General features: G+C 44.1%; 1 protein-coding gene across 2 annotated transcripts in view; it reads left to right on the top strand.

The window, feature by feature from the left end:
• The window catches only part of PANX1 (pannexin 1), a 72095-nt gene that overhangs the window by 2499 nt on the left and 45079 nt on the right, over nt 1-24517 (top strand). For both annotated transcript variants that reach the window (XM_024110879.3, XM_005309147.5), the window contains exon 2: nt 17936-18075. In XM_024110879.3, the coding sequence (XP_023966647.2) occupies nt 17936-18075 (140 nt within the window). The remainder of the gene's footprint in view (nt 1-17935; nt 18076-24517) is intronic.

The following is a 24517-nucleotide window of genomic DNA, read 5'->3' as shown; positions in this document are numbered from 1 at the left end:
AGAAAGTTTATCTAATATTTGTGCATATCTCAGACACTTGAATGTGTGCCCATGTCTGTTTCAATAGATGACAATCTAGATATGTTGTAATCTTTGCTCCTTTGTTTTCTTTCAGTTTAATTCAACTATAACACTTTATTGTGCTCACACTTGGAAAAAATATTGTAAATTTGATTTACAGCCTTATTAAATCTCCCTGTTGGACTTTGGTAAACTGTCATGGGTATTTTTATGACCTTCATTACTGTGGTATCTGTGCACCTCACAATCATAGAATCATAGAACTGGAAGGGACCTCGAGAGGTCATCTAGTTCAGTCATCTGAACTCAAGGCAGGACTAAGTATTATCTGTACCATCCATGACAGGTGTTTGTCCAACCTGCTCTTAAAAATCCCCAATGATGGAGATTCCACAACGGCCATAGGCAATTTATTCCAGTGCTTAACCACTCTGACAGTTAGGAAGTTTTTCCTAATGTCCATCCTAAACCACCCTGGCTGCAATTTAAGCCCATTGCTGCTTGTCCTCTCTTCAGAGGTTAAGAAGAACAATTCTTCTCCCTCCTCCTTGTAACAACGTTTTATGTACTTGAAAACTGTTATCATGTCCCCTCTCGGTCTTTTCTTCTCCAGACTAAACAAACTCATTTTTTTCAATCTTCCCTCATAGGTCATGTTTTCTAGACCTTTAATCATTTTTTTGCTCTTCTCTGGACTTTCTCCACAATCTTTAACATATTTATCCTCACAACTCCCCTCTGAGGCAGAGAAGTGCTAATATCCCCATTTTAAGATAGCCTCTCTGTGCTCAGTTCCCTCAGGCCCACATCCTCAAAGGTATTTAGGCACTTAACTCCCATTAAAATCAATGGTAGTTAAGTGCTTATTTGAGGATCTGAGCCTTAAGTGGCTTACCCAAGGTCTGTGTTGGAGCAGGGAAGCTGGGTCTCCCAAGTCCTATGCTAGCACCTTAACCACTGGACCATCGTCTCGCTTTTATGTTTCATCCTAATCGGTGACTCTCCATACTTTCATTGTCTGTCATTAATGTAATATTCTTCTAAACAAGATTGTAGTAGTGCAGTGCGCTGAAGTAACTACCACCTCTTTTTTTTAACAACTCACTATCTGCTGTTGATTTCTACAGGCGCCATGTTACTGTCCTCATCGAATGAAATGTTGCTCAGATTGATGAAAGGGCAACAGATATGTAATCTATTCATTTATAATACTTGGCTATGAAGGCTATATTGTGTCTTTATAATTCAGTCCTGACTAGATACATAGAGCTGAAACACCCCGATGGGAGCTCAGCAAGGGATTTCACCATGGGGAGACACAATCCATCCCTGAACTTCCAGATAAGCATGCTACCCCTAGTCCTGTGCTTAGTCTGCTCTAGTCCTTCTTCTCTTCCTTTGAGGAGATTTCTCTTCCTCGGGTGTGCACAGAGGGATCAGTCTCTCTTGTCCCTCAAATGCAGTGACTATGGCTGGCCATTGGCAGGGCTTCATTGGGGAAAGGTTTTGTGCCTCCCCCAGCATCGCCCCACAAGGGCAAGTTGCAATCTAGTCTTAAGCAAAGCTGTTAATTGGACAAACTTGTGTTCAGTTACTGGTAACAGTTGAAGGCCTGATCCTGCAAATGTGCACATGTGAGTAACTTTACTCCTGTGAGTAGTCCCACTGAAAGTCAGTGGACCCACTCACGGTACTAAGCACTCTGCCCCTAGGCTTTAGTCACTATAATGTCCTAAGTGGGCCATAAGCCTGAGCCTTCCAGAAAGTCACTCTAGGCTTTAGTGGCGAAAGGACTAGCTATTCTGTCTGTTTTTAGAACTAGAAGTCACCAAATTAAATTAATAGGCAGCTAGTTTAAAACAAACAAAAGGAAGTATTTCTTCACACAATGCACAGTCAACCTGTGGAACTCTTTGCCAGAGGATGTTGTAAAGGTGAAGACTATAATAGGGCTCAAAAAAGAACTAGATAAGTTCATGAAGGATAATTCATCAATGGCTCTTAGCCAGGATGGGCAGGGATGGTGTCTCTAGACTCTGTTTGCCAGAAGCTGGGAATGGGCGACAGGGGATGGATTCCTTGTTGATTATCTGTTCTATTCATTTCCTTTGAAGCTCCTGGCATTGGCCACTGTCGGAAGACAGGATACTGGGCTAGATGGATCTTTGGTCTGACCCAGTATGGTCATTCTTATGTACTTTTCTCTGGTATAGCCCTGGTCTACATTTAAAATTTAGTTCGACTTAGATCTCTTAGAGGTGTGAAAAATTCACACTACATAGCGCTTAATTAAGCCAGCCTAGACCCTGGTGTAGACATGGCTAGGTCGACAGAAGAATTCTTCCAGTAACCTAGCTGCCATCACACTGGGAGGTGGTTTACTAGAGCGATTGAAAGCCCCCTTCCATTGATGTAGAAAGTGTCTACACTATGGTGCTGCAGCAGCAGAGCTGCAGCTATGTAGCTGTAGCACCATGAGTGGCAGGTATAATAGGCCAGGGAAGGCTAAGTCCTGGTGCAGCTGCTGCCGACCCGCTGCTGGACACCTGGGCTACGGTGGCCCTTACCCTGCTGCTGCCTGCCTGCCACTGCTCGCCTTGTCCCTCCTCCTTGTGGGGGTGGGAGAGAACACAACGAGCCAGCAGTGGGCGGAGCGGGTGGGAGTGAGGTGGCTCGCTCGACCTGTGCTGGGGTGGGGAGGCAGCTTGGCCTGGTGCTCGGCGGGGCTGGGGCCTAGCCCGTCCAGGGGGCAGCTCAGCCCAGCTGAGCCAGCGGCTCAGCCCAGCATCCCAGCTTGGGGGGAGGGGGACAGCAGCTTGGCCCGGCGCTTGCCGGGGCCGGCACTTGTCCCATCTGGGGGGGGGCATCTCAGCCTGGCACTTGGCCTATCCAGGGGGCAGCTTAGCCCAGTGACTCGAGGGGGCCAGCAGCTGGGGGGGAGGGGTCAGCGGCATGGCTGGGACCAGACTGGCACTGGGGTTGGCGGCCTGGCATGACTGGGGTGGGCAGGCCACAGGGCTCCTCAGTCATGGGGGGGCCCTCAGGGCTCCTCCTGTTACAGGGGGACTCCGGCATGTGGGAGGGCGGGGCCTTGGTGGAAGGGGCGTGGCCAGTGGGCTAGCTTCTCCAAAGCGGGGGTTCACCCTCTGCCCATGTGTAGCACCCATAGTGTAGTGATGGCCTGGTGTCAGTGAACAAGTGTATTTAGTAAATTCAGGTCAAATTTCCCATTGAAGTCAGTATTTTCTGAAGAAATTGTATTATTTGAGAATATTAATCTGGCTCCTGCATTACAAAGGTCAAGATTTCTGATTGTCTCACAGATTTCCCAGAATTAGGGAACCTGCGTCATAAGAAAATTTTATGTATTGTTTATTTGAAGTTTGAAATGGACAGATCTATATGTCAGAACAAGGCAGCTCACAAACATGCTTCATGGGTCCATATTTTCAACCTCCTTTTCAAGAATCTTTAAGTGATAATTTTCTACTTCTTCATTCATAGAATATTAGGATTGCAAGAGACCTCAGGAGGTCATCTAGTCCAATCCCCTGCTCAAAGCATTATCAACACCAACTAAATCATCCCAGCCAGGGCTTTGTCAAACCGGGCCATCAAAACCTCTAAGGATGGAGATTCCACCACCTCCCCAGGTAACCCATTCCAGTGCTTCACCACCCTCCTAGTGAAATAGTGTTTCCTGTAAGCCAACCTAGACCTCCCCCACTGCAACTTGAGACCATTGGTTCTTGTTCTGTCATCTGCCACCACTGAGAACAGCCTAGCTCCATCCTCTTTGGAACCCCCCTTCAGGTAGCTATCAAATCCCCTCTCACTCTTCTCTTCTGCAGACTAAATAACCCCAGTTCCCTCAGCCTCTCCTCATAAGTCATGTGCCCCAGCCCCCTAATCATTTTCGTTGCCCTCCGCTGGACTCTCTCCAATTTGTCCACATCCCTTCTGTAGTGGGGGGACCAAAACTGGATGCAGTACTCCAGGTGTGGCCTCACCAGTGCTGAATAGAGGGGAATAATCACTTTCCTCGATCTGCTGGCAATGCTCCCACTAATACAGCCGAATATGCCATTGGCCTTCTTGGCAACAAGGGCACACTGCTGACCCATATCCAGCTACTTGTCCACTGTAATCCCCAGGTCCTTTTCTGCAGAACTGTTGCTTAGCCAGTCAGTCCCCAGCCTGTGGCAGTGCATGGGATTCTTCCGTCCTAAGTGCAGGACTCTGCACCTTGTTGAACCTCATCAGATTTCTTTTGGCCCAGTCCTCCAATTTGTCTAGGTCACTCTGGACCCTATCCCTACCTTCCAGCATATCTACCTCTCCCCCCAGCTTAGTGTCATCTGTGAATTTGCTGAGGGTGCAATTCACCCCATCAGCCAGATCATTAATAAAGATGTTGAACAAAACCATCCCCAGGACCGACCCCTGGAGCACTCTGCTTGATACCGGCTGCCAACTAGACATCGAGCCGTTGATCACTACCCGTTGAGCCCAACAATCTAGCCAGCTTTCTATCCACCTTATAGTCCATTAATCCAATCCATACTTCTTTAACTTGCTGGCAAGAATATTGTGGGAGACTGTATCAAAAGCTTTGCTAAAGTCAAGATATATCACATCCACCACTTTCCCCATATCTACAGAGCCACTTATCTCATCATAGAAGGCAATCCGGTTGGTCAGGCATGACTTGCCCTTGGTGAATCCATGTTGACTGTTTTTGATCACCTTCCTCTCCTTCAAGTGTTTCAAAATGGATTCCTTCAGGACCTGCTCCATGATTTTGCTGGGGACTGAAGTGAGGCTGACCAGTTTGTAGTTCCCCGGATTCTCCTTCTTCCCCTTTTAAAATATGGGCACTATATTTGCCTTTTTCCAATCATCCGGGATCTCCCCCATTCGCCACAAATTTTCAAAGATAATGGCCAATGGCTCTGCAATCACATCATCCAACTCCCTCAGCACCCTGGGATGCATTAGATCTGGACCCATGGACTTGTGCATGTCCAACTTTTCTAAATAGTCCTTAACCTGTTCTTTCACCACTGAGGGCTGCTCATCTCCTCCCCATACTGTGTTGCCCAGTGCAGCAGTCTGGGAGCTGACCTTGTCTGTGAAGGCCGAGGCAAAAAAAACATTGAGTTCTTCAGCTTTTTCCACATCATCTGTCACTATGTTGCCTCTCGCATTCAGTAAGGGTCCCACACATACCTGTAGAAACGCTTCTTGTTACCCTTCACATCCTTTGCTCGCTGCATCGCCAATCGTGCCTTGGCCTTCCTGATTACACCCCTGCATGCTCTAGCAACATTTTTATACTCCTCCCTAGTCATCTGTCCAAATTTCCAGTTCTTGTAAGCTTCTTTTTTGAGTTTAAGCTCACTGAAGCTTTCACCGTTAAGCCACGCAGGTCACCTGCCATATTTGTTATGCTTTCTGCACATCGGGATGGTTTGTTCCTGTGCCCTCAATAAGGCTTCTTTAAAATACAGCCAGCTCTCCTGGACTCCTTCCCCCCTCATATTAGCCTCCCACAGGATCCTGCCTATCAGTTCCCTAAGGGAGTCTGAGTCTGCTTTTCTGAAGTCCAGGGTCTGTATTTTGCTACTCTCTTTTCTTCCTTTTGTCAGGATCCTGAATTCAACCATCTCATGGTCATTGCTGACTAGGTTGCCACCCACTTCTACTTCCCCTACCAATTCTTTCCTGTTTGTAAGCAGCAGTTCAAGGGGAGCATGGCCCCTAGTTGGTTCCTCCAGCACTTGTACCAGGAAGTTGTCCCCAACACTCTCCAAAAACTTCCTGGATTGTCTGTGCACTGCTGTATTGCTCTCCCAGCAGATGTCAGGGTGATTGAAGTCCCCCATTAGAACCAGAGCCTGTGATCTGGAAACGTCAATTAGTTGTCTGAAGAAAGCCTCATCTACTTCATCCTTCTGATCCAGTGGTCTATAGCACACGCCCACCACAACATCACCCTTGTTGCTCTCACCTCTAAACTTAACCCAAAGACGCTAAGCAGGCTTTTCTCCAGTTTCATACTGGAGCTCTGAGCAATCATACCGCGCTCTTACATACAATGAAACTCCTCCACCTTTCCTCCCGCACCTGTCCTTCCTGAACAGTTTATACCCATCCATGACAGTGTGCCAGTCATGTGAACGTCCCTCACCAAGTTTCTGTTATTCCAGTCACATTATAGTTCCTTGATTGTGCCAGGACTTCCAATTCTTCCTGCTTGTTTCCCAGGCTTCTTGCGTTCGTGTACATGCACCTAAGATAACTAGCCGATTGCCCTACTTTCTCAGTATGAATCAGGAAGCTTCCCGTCTTGTACCCTCCTCCTTGTGTTTCCTCCTGGTATCCCACTTACCTCTGGGCTTAGGTCACCATCCCCCGGCAAACCTAGTTTAAAGCTCTCCTCACTAGGTTAGCAAGCCTGCCTGTGAAGATGGTCTGCCCTCTCTTCGTTAGGTGGATCCCATCTCTTCCTAGCAATCCTTCTTCCCGGAACAACATCCCATGGTCAAAGAATCCAAAGCCCTCTCTCCGACACCACCTCCGTAACTACGCATTCACCTCCCTACCTGAGCCTTTTCCTTCAACAGGGAGGATGGATGAGAACACGACTTGCACCTCAAATTCCTTTATCCTTCTTCCCATTCTTGCTATTTTAATAGCAGATTCTTTTAATTTCCAAGAAATGACTGAGGGGCTTTCCAAGTCCTAAGAATAACATTAACTTACAGTTTACAAAGTATGTAGTTTTTGGTTACAAAATGTATGGCAGAGTGTGCTTAAGTATTATTATCCACCTCTGCAGATTAGGAAACTGCATCAGAAAAAAGGTTTATTCCAAAAGTAGCCTGTATCAGTGGGTGCCTCAGTTCTGGGTCCCCAGCTTTAGACTTCTTGAGCCTAAATTTCCTTAGAGGTTTTTAAGGTCAGGCTTGACAAAGCTCTGCTGGGATGATTTACTTGAGGATTGGTCCTGCTTTGAGCCAGGGGTTGGACTAGATGACCTCCTGAGGTCCCTTCCAACCGTGATATTCTATGATTTTAAGTGTTGAGCAACCACAGCTCAATCTGTAATCAATGAGAGCCTGAATTAGACTTTGAATTCAATGGCGAGCCTCTGCAGAAATTGAAGTATTGGGGGATGTACTCATAGTGCTCACTAGTGTTGCCTAGCAGGTGGACTGCCATATTCTGTTCCAGTTGCAGCTCTTCCAGTCCGTGTGGCTTTATTCCTAAGTATAATGAGTTGCAATAATCAAGAAGTCATAAACACACGAGTTAGAGTCACCATGACTAGGTCTGAGTCTGACAGGATGAGGCAAAGTTTTCTTACCAGTCACAGATTGAAGAGAGATGTACCTGTTCCTGAAATCCATTTATTCATGCTTTCCCTGTTTTAAACACTTTGAGGGACATCCTGCTCCTCTCCTATTTTAAGGGGGGACCCCTTTCAGGAAATTGCATGGGGGTTGGGTATAGGTGGGATAGGATGGGATGGAGGATTTGCCACTACATAGATCCTCCTGCTCCTCTTCTCCTGTAGAGAACTCTAGGATGGTGGAGTCTACTTCAGTCATTAGGCTGGAGTAGTGGCTACAGATCAATTTCCCCTCCTGGTCTGCAGTCTCTGGGGAAGAATTCCTTTTCTTCATTCCTTCCATGCAGAGAACCCCAGTGCACAAAACAGTTGCACAGGATGATTGCTGGAGAGAGTGGTCCCACAATGGCTGCTGAAATTAATGGCAAAACTCACATCTACTTCAGTGGAAAAATGATTTGGCCCCAAGCACACAAACATATATAAAATACATCCCTCAGTGTGAAAATAATCTGAATATATAATAATTGAAATTATAAAACTACACGGACAAAGCAAACATTAGCTTGATCACCAACATTCTATGCCCAGGTGATATTATTGATCCTTGGAATTCTAAGAATCCAAAGGAAACACTTGGCTTTTGATTCTCTGAATGGAAGAATTCTGGTTTTAAATGAACCATTTTATAATACAAGGTTCTCTGATGTGGTGATACTGCATGATATCATAACCTGTTGGTGTGTTAATATTGAACAATTGTCACAGCTACCTCCCCAAGTCTTATTGCTTAAGTAACTGAAGTTACTTAATTGAATGAACTGAACTATTATAATATTGAATTTCTCTGAAGGAACATAATTATGTGAATGCTCATGCGGGAAAACTAGTACTGGATTCAAACGTTTCCTTGTGCGACTATTCTTGGATTGTTTAAAAATTCAATGCTGCCAAAATGGGAGACGATGGTAAGATCCTATTTCAGCTCTGAAGAAGAGTAATAGAATATTTAAAATAGAAAGGATTAGCTAGCTGTGAAAGCAATGCGAGCAATGAGTCAGAACATGAAAATAGCTGTACAGGAGGGTACAGGATATGCTTTTCAGAGGAGTCGGAGTGTTATGCAGTCATAGGAATTGCACTCCATGCTGGGTGCCCTCACAAATTCCATATCCTCAAAGCAGAAGACTCCCAGTGTGAAGGTGGCCACTTGAGCTCATGCTGAATGGTGCCTTCAGTTAATCAGCCTTGAACAGTGCTTTGGTCAGTGAGTTTTACATGGAATGCAGGGGAGAGAATGGTATGACAACACCTCATCCCTGTGCTGATGCAGCTTGTTTGAGTAGTCAACTTGCCAAGTGAAGACTCAGATGCATCCCATTCAAACTTTGCTGGGTGGACAGTGGAAAATGGCCTCCAGTCTACGCTTCACTCAAGGCTGGCCTGCAGCAATGTGAGTGGGAAGGAGAAAGGGTACGCTGCTAAGGGATAAGCTTAACCTTTGCCCACCTTTTGCTGCTCTGGGTCTCAGTAGTGCTCAGTAGTTGGCCTCTGTGCTGATAGAGAAAAGCCACTTCAGTAGTAACACCTGAAGATGGCGGGGAAAGGAAAGGAAAGGCAGACACACACAAATGAGTTTAAAGCCCAGCTGCTGATCCCCTGATGCCCTCATGGAAAGAAAGCATTTCCCATTAGATTATCTCTGTGAGCAGAATGTTTAAAATACAGTAATTAACCACGGCTTACTGTGGGAGTTGGTAAGTGGAAAGAATATAAGCAAAATAAGCAAGAAGCTAGAGAGAGGAGGAAAATTTCTACCTCATTACCTCAGTACTTGGGAGCTGAGTCTTTAAAGTTTCAGCCAATGGTTGTACGTGGCTCATATAGTACTGGTCACAATTAATATTCTGATCTTTGTAATATAAAAGAAATATGTATAATAAGAAATACCTTAGAAACCTTTTCTAGACACCCAGAAAGAGGCAATGAAGAGGTAGACAAAATAATGCAAATAACCCAGATACGATCTTGCTGTAGACTTGGGTTAAACCCTGATTGTGTTTGGTTGGTAGCCATGGTAGGAGCAAATATACTTACCTACAGGCAAATCCACCCACACACTCAGCTATCAAAACCAACAGAGTACAACACAGTAAATTCCCTTCTCTTCTGTTTACATTCTTGTACTATGCCCATCACTATGAGGAGTGCTAAATTGTGCTGCGCTTATAGGGCCAGATTGTTCCTTGCCCCTAGGGCTGTACAAGGATTTGGGGGATGTGGGTGAATGTGAATGAAGCCTTGTCCCACATAGTACCCTTCAGAGGCCAGACACCAGTCACTGTGCTCAGGGTGTCATGCTCTCCACGAGGCAGGCTGATGGCAGAGCTGATCCTCCATGTGGTGAGGGAATAAATGGCACATTGTGTACCCTGCAAGACGGTATCACAGTGGCTGCTATGACCCATGATTCTCTGGTGTCCCTGGAGGCACTGTGCCAGAATAAATACCTTCAGGTTCTCTTGGTAGGGCAGTGCACCTTTTCACCCTTTCTATTATGGAGCTATGCCTTTAAGCATAATCTAGCCCAAAGTGTGTAAATATGCCCCAGTTTTTTTTTTTTTATCCAAGTTACTCACGCTTCTAAACAAAGATTGGACTCAAGCCCTAAAGAAGGGGAAAAAGCCATTCTAGGACCAACCTATTAGACATGCACTAAGAAACAATTCGGTCTCTGGACTGGGTTAGGCTGTTTTTCCTACAGTCACACACATCTGTTGTCCTAGCACACAAGGAGGCCATTAATGAAGCCACAACTTTGTCTTGTTAAAATCGATCTTGTGATTTCTGAGAAGGCCAGAGTCTGTAATTAAATTTGACATCAGTGGTCTAATGTGCATGTACTACTGCAGTTGCCTACTGTGAATGCTGAAAAAGCACAGTAAACACTACTGCTGAATCTGACTTTCACAATACGTGTTAATGGATGTGGTTGGCATATCTTACAGGCAGTACAGTGGGGCCAGTATATTCTGAAAAAGAATGCCCTAGACTTTTACACTGTGAGGAAACAAAGAAGAATTACTGACTGGCCTGTGTCTTTAGAAATATGAACAGCAACATGATGATTTATCTGTCTAGAGAAACATTTTAGACTGGAGCTGTTGTAACAGTTGATATTCCAACCATTTCAAGATTTTCTTTTTACTTATCTGAACTATAAAGTCAAAGATTTGCAGTGAAATGCAGTCTTCACCTACCATGGAGGACTGGCCAGAGAAAAATGACTATTGGGGCAGGTTTTTCATAGGATTAACAGGAGGAATTTTTAACTTTTCCCAGTTTTAGCCATTAAATAACACTTCTTGATTATGTTAAAAGTTGATAAATGCTTAGTTTTAATGATTGTACTGAATTTTGATATTCGTAAAACAGTAGCACCTCATAAATATCATCATCCAGGCAGATCCCAAAGAGACATAGACTCCTTGTAGATTGAGTACCACCCAGCTGATCTCAAGCTAGATCTTTAAGACAGTTTTTTAGCTCAGTGTTCAGTCTATGTCCGTCATCATCAGCAATCTTCTTACAGTGCTAATGCTTTTAGCGGTCACATGTTGATTGGCCGAGAAGCATAGTCCTTGGAAAACGTGCTTCATAATTCATTGGTCTTCCCTTTGAGTAATATGTCCGTACCAAGAAAGCACCCATGGAGAGAATAGTACAGCTGCATAGTTCATAAATATGAAGCTGTGCTCTTCTCTCTATATGTGGTAGTATTCAATACATATCAAAACTCACTCTCAGTAGAATGTCCTGTGTTGAGCAGTAAAACAGTTGCTGTTTTTAAAAGATCTACTTAGTCTTTAAATCCAAATTCTATCTGTGGATACACATCTGCAGCTCCCACTCACCTTGGGTGAACTCTTGGCCCCATTACATTTAGTAGGGCTGGGATTTCACACTTTACATGGAACCTTGTCTGTGCTTCTGAAGGCAGAATTTTAAACACTTAGGTCTGGTCTACACTGTGTGTGGGGGGGTGATCGACCTATGATACGCAACTTCAGCTACGAGAATAGAGTAGCTGAAGTCGATGTATCTTAGGTCGACTTACCTCGCGTCCTCACGGCGCGGGGTTGACAGCTGCCGCGCCCCCGTCGACTCCGCTTCTGCCTCTCGCCGCAGTGGAGTACAGGAGTCGACGGCAGAGCGATCGAGGATCGATTTATTGTGTCTACACTAGACGCGATAAATCGATCCCTGATAGATCCATCACTACCCGCCGATCCGGCGGGTAATGTAGACGTACCCTTAATGGATGGGAATGCCGTTAATTTGGAAAATGCTCATCTTTTTCCATTACAAAGTAATCCCCCTCCATAACGGTGTGTGTCTAAAATGAGATACACGTGGAGAATGAGGTATAAGCAACAATCCATTTATCACCCAACCCCTCTCCCACATTTGCATCTCTACACTGGCTCCCCTTTGCATGGCACATCTCATTTAAGATTCTCGTCCTTGCCTTTATGGCTCTGCACTGCTCTTGCCTCATATAAAGTCCTGTCTCTACTCTGCCATCAAAACCAGCTTGAATGCCCTATTTGTTTCCTGTTCCCACACCGGTTTACATGTCTTTTTCCATGCTTCCCTTGTACATTGAATGACCTTTCTTCAAGCTACCGACCTCTTCCCATAAGAAGTGGTCCATAGTAAGAGGAACTCCCTGCCCCAAAACTGCCCACTCATCAGGGTTTCTCAGTGCATCCTGTCTGACTTGTATTGTAATATCTTTGGTGCAGGGGATGTCTTTATATTGTGTTTTGTACAGTGCCTAGTACTATACCAGCATTTTTCAAAAGTAATTATTATAGTGGTTAATTCTTGCTGGATGTTTTCAGAATCAAATATCTTGGTAGCTGCAGTTTGCACTGCATTTGCCTAGCACACTGTTGGCACTATAAAGGTAATAATAATAATTTGCATAGATTTAGATGAAAATATTATCTTTTATCTCAGTAATAGCTGCCTGTCTGAAAGTGTTTAAAAGGAAAGCAATTTGATTACAGTAGCACCTCAGAGTTAAGAATACCAGAGTTACAAACTGACTGGTCAACCACACACCTCATTTGGAACTGGTATACAGTCGGGAAGCAGCGGAGACCAAAAAAAAAAAAAAAAAGGGCAGCAAATACAGTACAGTACTAAAAAAAAAAAAAGGAAAGTTTAAAAATAAAAAAAGATTTGACCAGGTAAGGAAACTGTTTCTGTGCTTATTTCATTTAAATTTAGCTGGTAGTAAAATTTCAAAGCTGTATTAAATCAATGTTCAGTTGTAACCTTTTGAAAGAACAACTGTAACATTTTGTTCAGAATCAGAGGGATAGACGTGTTAGTCTGAATCTGTAAAAAGCAACAGAGGGTCCTGTGGCACCTTTAAGACTAACAGAAGTATTGGAGCATAAGCTTTCGTGGGTGAATCACTTGCGTCTGATGAAGTGGGCATTCACCCACGAAAGCTTATGCTCCAATACTTCTGTTAGTTTTAAAGGTGCCACAGGACCCTCTATTGATTTTGTTCAGAGTTACCAACATTTCAGAGTTACGAAAAGCCTCCATTCCCAAGGTGTTCATAACTCTGAGGTTCTATTGTACTTACTCCGAGGGGCTCAATCTTGCCAGGTCAGAACTAGAACTAGAAGAAATATTTTAGCATGTGATAAATATCAGCTTTCAAAAGTGCTCATAACTTGAAATACTGGTCTATTTAGATGGTCAAATGCCCAAATTCTTGAAAATCTAAGCCTCTGTGTCCAAATTTTTCCATGTATAAAATGAGAATAATAATATTTATCTCACAGGAATTAACTAATGTTTGGAAATACACACTGTTTACTTTTGTCCTGAAGAATCAAAGATCATTTTTACCGACTGTATATAGGAGTCACTCTCCCATCCCTGAAATGCAGCCTTCTCTTGCAGTAGAATAGAACCACCAGCAAAATTGAATACCTGTTGAATCACTCAGATGACTTCTTACAGTAGCTTGGATTTTCTTTGGGACTCTGGGAGGGGAATAGGGATTTGTGCTTGCAGATTCCTTTCCAGTTTTAGGGCTGTGATTTGTGAAATCTGACTAAATCCCGCTCCCCTTTGAAATCAGTGACAAAATTCACATTAACATCAAGGAGAATAGGAGCAGATCCAAACTTATGGTTTGTATTATAGCAGTGCCTAGAAACTAGGGATGTAAATACTGTTTAAAAAGTTAACCGTTTAAATGATTCAAAAATATTTCATTTAAACAGTTAACCGATTAAGCGGCTGGGGCCACTCCGGACGGGGCTGGCACAGCTGGGGCTGGGGCTGGGGCTGCTCCCGCTGGGGTCGGCATGGCTGGGGCCTCTCCAGCTGGGTGGCACTGTTCTGGCCGGGTGGCGTGGTGGGCCTGCTATGGCCGGGCAGTGCGGCTGGGGTCAGCTGGCCTGCTGGCTGGTGCGAAACCACTGGGGCCAGCTGGTCGGCCCAGGGGTTAACGTTTAAGGTGGGTAAACCAGTAAGACTAATGCTTACCGGTTAACTGGTTAACATTTTACTTCCATACTAGAAACTCCAATCAAGGACGGGTCCTGTTGTGGTAAGCACTGTATGCCCACATAGTCAGACGGACCCATCCGTATGTAAGTAGAGGCACAGTGAGGTAAAGTGGCTTGCCCAAAGTCAGACGGTAGATTGGTGGCAAAGCTGGTAATAGAGGCCAGGAGAAGAGATCCTTACCCCTGCTCCAGGCTCTTTAACTGGGTAAAAAGGCTGGAGCAGCATATAGGCACCCTAAAAGCCTTAGTTCCAGCGGTGAGAGGATTGCCCTAGTGCAGTTACTGAAGCAGACTGCTTGCTGTAAGGCTGCTTTCTGAAGAGGATCCCTTTACAAGGTCTGGTGTAGGGAGTTGGCAGAGGATGGGAGGGGCATGTTGGGACTGGGGCCTCAGCATTGTGTAAATTTCAGGCAGCACTGCAGCCCTGAGACTTAGACTTTTATTATGTACCATAAGGTAGATTTGTACTATGTACTTAAGTGGCATGCCTTTAGGTAATTTCCTGCGTCCATGAATGTACTGATAATTTCAGTATGATTATGAAGATAATTTTGATCACATTCGTGCTCTCACATTCTAGTCTGTATTTAGCTGTAATGGATAGCATGCTGCAGCTGTCTTATGCAGTCTTTCTCGAGCATACCCTTGTAAATGAAGTGGCTTTTTCATTGCCTTTTGCTTTGTTGTTGAGGAAACTGCTGTTGTATAATAAAATTTAATTAAGTTTTCTCTCTACCTTCTCTGTGTTAAAAGTCGTGCAAATGTAATTTTGTTGATGTTGATAACTTTTCTTCTTATTTAGGTAAAGTGTGCTGTGATTGCAGCTTAGTATAATAAACATGATTGTTTTGCAGTGACCTCATCCTCCCCCTGCTCCTTTGTTTGTTGTATCTACCTGCAGTCCCTCATCATGTGCTAACATTGTTAATTTTGGGGCACACTGACTTCCTTAAAAAATTATGTGTGTGTGCAGCACTTACCTCAACAGGGCCTTGATCATTTATTGAGGTTTTTAGGTGCTACCCCAATATAAATAATAAAAATAATGTATTAATGGTTTTAACTTGCCTCCTCAAGATACCTTTACATTAAAAATGTTTTTGCCTGTATTGATTTAATAGGTGTTAATCTTTTGCAAAAAGTGAATTGAAAACACTGAAAATAAGCATACAGTAGAATGTTGCTAATCTGCCCATTTCATGGCCAAAAATGCAATCTCAGCTGAAATGATGACTCATATCAATAAGAATCCATAACTTTTACAAAAAATGCTACAGTATGCTTATGTATCAATTAAGTCCTAGTCCTACAAGGTCCTGAGTGCCCTCAACTTCCACTGATGTCTCTGTCTTTATACTTCTCTGTGACAGTACCTGGTGCACTGTTGGAGCTAAATAAATACAAAGGGCCTTCATTATACCATTGAGATCAGTGGAATTACACTGGCATAAAATTGGTGTAACAGTGTGGAGAATTTGCATTAACATGTTATGAAGTATTATCAATCACTAAAATTAAACCACAAATAAATGGGAAAATACATTTTCTGATCCATATATTTTTTTCTTTGTTTTCTTATTATGGCCTGATTCTGCAAAATGTTGAACTCCCTTAACTCTCCTTGATTGTAGTGGAAATCGAAATAGCCAGTATCTCATAGGAGGCACACAGCACTTTCCCTTACTCACTAATTCACAAAAACATAGTAATTTGCAATGGGTCTCCCATTCGTTAATTCAAATTAATGAGGTTCTGTTGCATCTGAATTACGTTCAATTACTCTCACTGATGACACTGGCATTATTAAGGCAAACATGGCTCAGCACTATTCTAGTTATTCCCCTCTTGAATGTTTGAAAGGGTCATATTCTGCTGTTATTTCACACACAGAACCCCCCATTGACAGCAGCTGGAGTCTTGCTAAATAATGAGGGCAGAACATAAAGCTTCATCTGTTGGATACCCAGATGATGAAGGGCACGCAAATTGCCGCATTGGCCTGCACTGTAGTTGTGGGCCCTCCACGGATAGCGGGGGAAATGCCTGTAAAGTACTAGCCACCCTGGAGTTTTGGTAGAGCATAACTGTTGAGGGTTGTGCCAACTCTGTTAAATCCATTTAAGCTTTCTGTAAATCTGATAAATAAGTGACTGTTTTCATGAGGGAGCCTTGTGACTGGTCAGAGCATGTTGTCATGTCACTGCAGTCTTATAAATAATGAGAACAGTGACTCACAATTAAGCTTTTTGTTCATATTGTGCTTGGAGCCCCTAACTATCTTTGGTTCACAAGGTGGCATAGTTATAATTTTAATGAATTTAGTTCTTGTTATAAAAGGGGCTCTTCTTCTTTTATAAGAACTACACTGGCATGTGGATACAAAGTCCAGGAAGTAATCTTGCAAATATTTTGTTGATTTCTTTAAGGCAATGCAGGGGCAGCATCAGCACTATTTTGGGAGGGTTGGGTAATATCCCAACAGAAATAATGGCAGTGATTCCTTTTTTAAAATAGCTTTCAAAGATTAACATATTCTGCCTCATTTTTACAAGTCAGTCAACTTAATTTAAAAAAAGTTTCTCCTTAAAAAGTGTATAAACGAGCAAGCCAAAATAAGAAAAATATATAAAAGTATAAATGTGGAACAAACAGGAGGGCCACTTGGCAAAACCTGCCATGAATTCATAGTTCCTGTACAGTGCACCTGTTTTCCCATCCAGCTCATTTCTTGTGGTGATGTTCCCCTCGACAGAGCTGTGGAATGCTGCTGTGTGCAGGAGGCTATGAAAGGCTCAGTCCTGTAGAAGCCATCCTCCCAGCCTTACGAGAAATCATTCTCCAATTTGTATAATTTTAGATGATTTAGCCAGAGTTATCTTAGAATCTGGGGAGGCCCAATACTACTATTTTCTAATAGGGCACAGGAAATTATTTTTCCTTTTTGGAAAATTGTGCAAAAATAAGCAAACAAGTGTCCTCATCCTGTTCTGGCTTTATATTAAGGGTGTCAGCAATGTGGCTCACCAAATAATCCCATTCTTACTAGGTGCAACCCGCTGTGGGAAAGTTTAGTGAGTCATTAGAGCTGGACCAAGTCTGAATTTGGCCCTATGACTCTGGATTTGGCTACATACATGCGCTAGCTCTGATTGGGCTAATGATTAAAATTAGAAGTCTAGCTACTGTGGCACCGGTAGCGGGAGGGTCTGTGCGAGCTTGTCCAAGATCCTAGGCACATACTCAGGTGGCTAGCCCGAACTTCTGCTGCCCGTGCCTCCATAGCTTAACTTCTGATTTTAGATATTGTATGCCTGAGCTAGGAATCACGCCTCCTTAGTCCTTGCAGACTGCACCTGCTACTTCCCATTCAGCTGGATATGTTGTTACCTGCAGTGGAGCTTGGATTTCATTGATGCTCAAACTGAGGGCTAGTCTACACGACTGTGCTACATCAGCACAGCTGCATTGGTGCTGCTGTTCCATTGTAGCACGTCTGGGGAAGACATGCTATGCCGACACGAGAGCACTCTCCCATCCGCTAATTATTCCACCTAAGCAAGAGGCGGACGCTACGTCGGCAGAAGAGCATCTCCCACTGATATAGCACCAGTGTGGACAGCGGATCGGTTGATGTAACTTGCGTCGCTCAGAGCGGTGGCTTTTTCGAACATTGACCTAAGCGGTCGTGTAGACGAGCCCTGAATGAGGTGGCATCTTGAGTACAGCACAGAGGCTCATGGTTAGGCTGGTGGAGAAGGGTAGAGTACCATTCTGAAAAGTCCAGAGGACCAATATTGTTATCCCAGAAGGTGAAATGGGAACGGTTAGTTTAAACAGTTAATTTGAGAATCCTGATTTATTTTTTCTTACATAATGGATTTAATATTGAAAAAACTGAAATGTTAATTAACTGTTCTTTTTAAATTTTGACTTTTTTGATACATTTTGCTTTGCTTTTTAGGTACCCAGATAAGCTGTTTTTCTCCCAGCTCATTCTCCTGGCGCCAGGCTGCGTATGTGGACTCCTACTGCTGGGCAGCTGTGCAGCAAAAGCAGTTATTACACAGCGATTCAGGACACATTCCACTGTGGCTTCATAAAGTATGTATAGATATATTTTCTTCTTGAAAACTGGGTCCAATGCAGAAGCCTGTAGTTCCCCTTCCCTTCTCCCCATCCCCAACTTCTTCTCTTGTTGACTCAAAACCATTTATTATAGCACTTGTCAATTTATTTTTAGAGAGTATATTTACTTTCACTGGTATCCAAATATGGCATTGTTGAAAAAAGTATTTGCTTTAAAAAAACCTCCTGGCTTTCCATACCCAGTAAATGTTGCCAATTATCTGATTTACAAATAAAGGCAACGTTAAAGTGTTATCCTCTGAAACACATCTAAGTAAACAGACTCCACGTATTTCTCCCCAGTGTAAATTCTGATTCATGTCTGCTGATTTTAATGACGCCTTTTTGCTCCTATTAGCACTGCACAGTCTACAAAGCTATAAGAAAGTGAGTTGGATTCTGTTTCATCTCATGGACATTAACTAAGGGACAGATTTTGCCACCTTTACTCAAGTAGCATAGTAAGTAGAATAGTATCTTACTCTACCAGTAATCCCACTGACTTCAGTAGGACTCTTCCTGGAGACCTGCTGAAGGCCATGGGACCATTTAGCACGAGTAAGGGTGTCACAATCTGATCCTAAGGCCTTGGCTACACTTGCAGATGTACAGCGCTGTGAGTTAAACCTGACTTCGTGCAGCTGAGTAGGGAAAGCACTGCAGTCTGTCCACACTGACAGCTGCCCAGCACACTGTCGCGGCCACATTTGCAGCAATTGCAGCGCTATTGGGAGCGGTGCATTATGGGCAGCTATCCCAGAGAGCACCTTTTCCCATTCTGGCGCTGTGGGAAGGGGGCTTGGGTGCGGGGTATTCTGGGTCCTGTCCCAACGCTCCGTGATGCATCACTTCGCATCCCAGAAATCCCTTTGTTTCCATTCACCTTTGGCGCCATCTTTCAACGGTTTCTGTGCAGCGCGATCTGTGTGCAGGAAATGGAGCCCGAACTGCTGAGGCGTATGCTGACTTATCTCGCCAGCACGTCACGTTTGGTTGTCGAACTATTCCTTAAGATCCAAAGTGACAGTGAGAGTGAGGAGTCTGACGCTCCTATCGAGCCGCGTAACGCATACGACACGAGATTGCTTGTGGCATTCACAGACATGCTCAGCACCGTGGAACGCCGCTTTTGGGCTCAGGAAACAAGTACCGAGTGGTGGGATCACATCGTCATGGAAGTCTGGGATGACGAGCAGTGGCTGCAGAACTTTCAGATGAGAAAGTTTCACTTTCCTGGGACTGTGTGAGGAGCTCGCCCCCACCCTGTGGCGCAAGGACACGAGATTGAGAGCTGCCCTGCCAGTGGAGAAGCGGGTGGCTATTGCAATCTGGAAGCTGGCAACTCCAGACAGCTACCGGTCGGTCGCAAACCAGTTTGGAGTGGGAAAGTCGACCATTGGAATCGTGTTGATGCAGTTTTGCAAGGCCATTAATCGCATCCTACTCCGAAGAACCGTGACTCTGGGTAACATGCAGGAAATAGTGGATGGCTTTGCACAAATGGGGTTCCCTAACTGTGGAGAGGCGATAGATGGGACGCACATTTCTATTCTGGCACCACCCCACCTAGGATCCGAGTACGTTAATCGGAAGGGGTATTTCTCTATGGTTCTCCAGGCACTTGTGGATCACCGTGGGTGTTTCATTGACATTAACACAGGCTGGCCCGGAAAGGTGCATGACGCACGCATCTTTCGGAACACTTGGCTGTTCAGGAAGATGCAGGCCGGGACTTTTTTCCCAGAGCGGAAGATCACAGTAGGGGAAGTTGAAATGCCCATTGTGATCCTTGGAGATCCCGCTTACCCATTAATGCCGTGGCTCATGAAACCCTACACAGGGAGCCTTGACAGCAGCAAGGAACGGTTCAACTACAGGCTGAGCTGGTGCCTTTGCCCGTTTAAAGGGCCACTGGCGATCTCTGTATGGGAAGCTGGACTTGGCCGAAAACAGCATCCCCACAGTTATATCCGCATGCTGTGCCCTCCATAATATTTGTGAAGGGAAGGGTGAAAGCTTCACTCAGGCATGGACTTCCGAGGTTCAACACCTGGAGGCTGAATTTGCACAGCCAGAGAGCAGGGCTATTACAGGGGCCCAGTGTGGGGCTGTAAGGATTAGGGATGCCTTGAGGGAGCAATTTGAGGCTGAAAACCAGCAGTGATATCACGCCCTGCACGGGAGTGAAGTGCAGTAGTTCCAATCTTTAGGAATCAGTGTCTGCTAAGCAGACAAGCAGACTTGCAGTGCCTTTTTATTTCCTGAACTAAGGAGTCTTTTACTTTATGCAATAATAAAGAATGTTTTCAAAGCCAAATAATCCATTTATTGAAAAGAGAGAAAAAATTATTGAAAAGAAACAAGGGGGTGGAGTGGGGAATAGTACAATCACAGATTCGCGGATCCTGTCTGGTGTGCTGTGCAGTGAGTGCTGCATTTCAGGACAGCTATACTGCATGGTGATGGGGGTTGAGTGCAGAGGGTAAGGGTTGTGGTTTTCAGGGCTGGGTGGTGAAGATACTGGTGTTGGAGGCAGTGGGTGGTGTGAAGAACACGGAAGTTGGAGAAAGTGGGTTGGAGGTGACAGTGGGGCACAATGGAAAGAGTTTTGGGACAAGGGCTGTGGCGGGGGTGGCATTTGTGGTACTGCTCCTCTTTCTGCATGGCTACGAGCTCCTGGATAGCGTCTGCTTGGCGCTCCAGGATGCTTATGAGCCGATCCGTGCTTTGCTGCCGGTGCGCTGCGTTTTCCTGGCAGATCCTGCTTACTCTCTCCCTCCAGTCCTGTGCTTTCTCATTCTCTTTAATAGATTGCCGCATCACTTCTTGCAACATGTCGTCTTTGCTTTTTCGCAGTCTCTTCCTGAGTCTTTGCAGTCTCTGAGCAGGCGATAAGAGGGACGGCTGAGGTCTCAAGGTTGATGCAGCTGTATAGGCAAAATGCAACATTTAACAGAGGCAGCATTATTTATACCAGACAGAGTAATGATTCCCCCCGCACTTAAGGAATAGAAAACACACAGGGTCTATACAATAGCATAATTTTCCCATCCGAAACAGAGAACACATATCCCACGGGAGCCTCAAAATGGTGAGTAAGGGGGACTGATTGTTTCAGGGCTGCACTGTCCTCTGGGTCTCTGTGCCTTGGGGAGAGCCAACAGCTTCAGGGGGCACCTACACTGAACACTGTCCCAACATTTTCCACAGGAGTTCGTCCTGGACGATATCTCACTGCTGAGGGTGACCTGGGAAGCAAGGGAGGGTCTCCTACTGCAATGCGGCTTCCGCCCTGGCCCATATGCAGCTTGCCTGTGTGCAGCAATGGTCCCCTCGCGGCACAATGGCGCGGACACGTTAGCCTGGCTGGGACAAGGACCACGGTGGCTCTCCCGATAAACCTGTGCAAGCACATTGCACACGTTCTGGATGAGACATTCGAGGAGATTACCGAGGCCGATTACCGCGATGTGAACAGATAGAACAGGCATTGTGGGATACTGCTGAATAATTCTGGAGGCCATTCATAGCACATTGGACGGCCACACTGGCGCCGCAGCGCTGCAGTGGCAGCGCTGCACTCGCTATTCCTCTTGGAGAGGTGGCGTACATGCAGCGCTGCAACCACGGAGATACAGCGCTGCAAATGCCTTGCCAGTGTGGACGGGGAGTGAGTTACAGCACTGGGGGAGCCTTTACAGCGCTGTAACTCACAAGTGTAGCCAAGGCCTAAGATCCAATTGCAGAGCTAATAGCATTAATCTGTATTTATTTTGTTTTCCTTTGAGTTGGCGAACTTTTGTTTTTTGCTTTCTCTTTTTTTAGTTTTATTCCGAACAATTGGGCAATGATATTCTCTGGCATGTAGCAGCAGACCCTTTAATGCTACCCATGGTGAACACCTGAAGTCATTCACAGTTTTTAATTTTTGCCCAAAGGGCTTAGTCGTTTTGGCAATAGGTGCTATCCCAAAGGTGGATATATGGCCTTATTACCATGCTCTCTCTAGTGGTTTATGTAGCACTACCCATGATTTTTTGTGATGTTTACTTTAAATTAGGGCAGTCAAGTGATTTTAAAAAAAATTAATCGCGACTAATCACACTGTTAAACAATAATCAAATACCATTTATTTAAATATTTTTGGATGTTTTCTACATTTTCAAAATATATTGATTTCAGTAACAACACAGGATACAAAGTATACAGTGCTCACTTTATATTTATTTTTTATTACAAATATTTGCACTGTAAAAAACAAAAGAAATAGTATTTTTCCAGTTCACCTAATACAAGTACTGTAGAGCAATCTCTTTATCATGAAAGTTGAACTTACAAATGTAGAATTATGCACAAAAAAAACTGCATTCAAAAATAAAACAATGTAAAATTTTAGAGTCTAAAAGTCCACTCAGTCCTGTTTGTTCAGCCAGTCGCTCAGACAAACAAGTTTGTTTACATTTGCAGAAGATAATGCTGCCCGCTTCTTGTTTACAATGTAACCTGAAAGTGAGAACAGGCGTTCTCATAGCACTGCTGAGGCCGACGTCACAAGATATTTATGTGCCAGATAGGGTGACCAGACAGCAAGTGTGAAAAATCGGGACAGGAGGTGGGGGTTAATAGGAGCCTGTGTAAGAAAAAGACCCAAAAATTGGGACTGTCCCTATAAAATTGGGACATCTGGTCACCCTAGTGCCAGATGAACTAAAGATTCATATGTCCATGCTGATGATGGGTTCTGCTCAATAACAATCCAAAGCAGCTTTCTTTTTTAGTGGTTTGGGTTCTGTAGTTTCCACATCAGGGTGTTGCTTTTTTAAGACTTCTGAGAGCATGCTCCACACCTCATGCCACTCAGATTTTGGAAGGCACTTCAGATTCTTAAACCTTGGGTTAAGCGCTGTAGCTATCTTTAGAAATCTCACATTGGTATCTTCTTTGCATTTTGTGAAATCTGCAGTAAAAGTGTTCTTAAAATGAACAACATGTGCTGAGTCATCATCCAAGACTGCTATAACATGAAATATATGGCAGAATGTGGGTAAAACAGAGCAGGGGACATACAGTTCTCCCCCAAGGAGTTCAATCACAAATTTAATTAATGCATTTTTTAATGGGCGTCATCAACCATGGAAGCATGTCCTCTGGAATGGTGGCCGAAGCATGAAGGGGCATACGAATGTTTAGCGTATCTGGTACGTAAATACCTTGCAATGCCAGCTACAAAAGTGCCATGCAAATGTCTGTTCTCATTTTCTGGTGACATTGTAAATAAGAAGAGGGCAGCATTATCTCCTGTAAATGTAAACAGACTTGTTTGTCTTAGCGATTGGCTGAACAAGAAGTAGGACTAAGTGGACTTGTAGGCTCTGAAGTTTTACATTGTTTTGGTTTTGAGTGCAGGTATGTAACAAAAAAATTCTATATTTGTAAGTTGCACTTTCACAACAAAGAGATTGCACTACAGTACTTGTGTGAGGTGAATTGAAAAATACTGTTTCTTTTGTTTATAATTTTTACACTGCAAATATTTAGAATCAAAAATAATATACACTTTGATTTCAATTACAACACAGAATACCATGTATATGAAAATGTAGAAAAACATCCAAAATATTTAATAAATTTTAATTGGTATTCTATTAACAGTGCGATTAAAACTGTGATTAATCGTGATTAATTTTTTAAATCACGATTAATTTTTTTTTTTAGTTAATCGCGTGAGTTATCTGTGATTAGTCGACAGCCCTACTTTAAATATATCACTCTGGGCAGTCTGTGCAAGCTTCCTAAACATCAGATACTCTAAACATTAGAAAATGTGGCCAAATCAGGGTGCCTAACTTTAGGCTCCTATATCCATATTTAGGCCCCTAAATTGGCCTGATTTTCAAGGATGCTGAACACTTGCAGCTCCCATTAACTGAGAGTGCTCAGCAGGTCTGCAAAGCCAGCCACTTCTCATTAGGGGGGTTAAATGCAGATTTTGAAGCCCAACTCGAGGCACCCAAATTTTGATCCATCTTTGTTAACTGGGAAAAGAGTTACGCTACCCCCAATGACTCTTAAATGAGCTCATTTATACTTGACAGAACTCCTGAAGCGTTGCCGGGAAGTTGGTATTAATGGATGCCATTCTATTTCTGTCTCATTAGTCTTCATGCTTAGTGAGGTCCCAGGAAAGGAGCCACATCATAATTGTCAACAGCAGCCTCCAGTTCCCTTTGGGGTGTCTCTAGGTGTTTTGATTCCCATTTGTTGTTGCCAGGGATAGCTGCCGCTTGCTGCACCTGTTACTTTGCTTGTTCTATTGATTGTACTTTCGCATCAGAAAAGGGATTCAGCTGTCTCCCGAAACAGACTGTGTGCCATGAGGTAGTAAAAGCTCATCGTCCTGCACCCTTTGTGTAGATAA

This window comes from Chrysemys picta, chromosome 1, assembly GCF_011386835.1.
Source record: "Chrysemys picta bellii isolate R12L10 chromosome 1, ASM1138683v2, whole genome shotgun sequence".
Classification (NCBI taxonomy): Eukaryota; Metazoa; Chordata; order Testudines; family Emydidae; genus Chrysemys; species Chrysemys picta.
The sequence above is the reverse complement of the archived record's forward strand: the minus strand, read 5'-3'. Positions and strand labels throughout refer to the sequence as shown.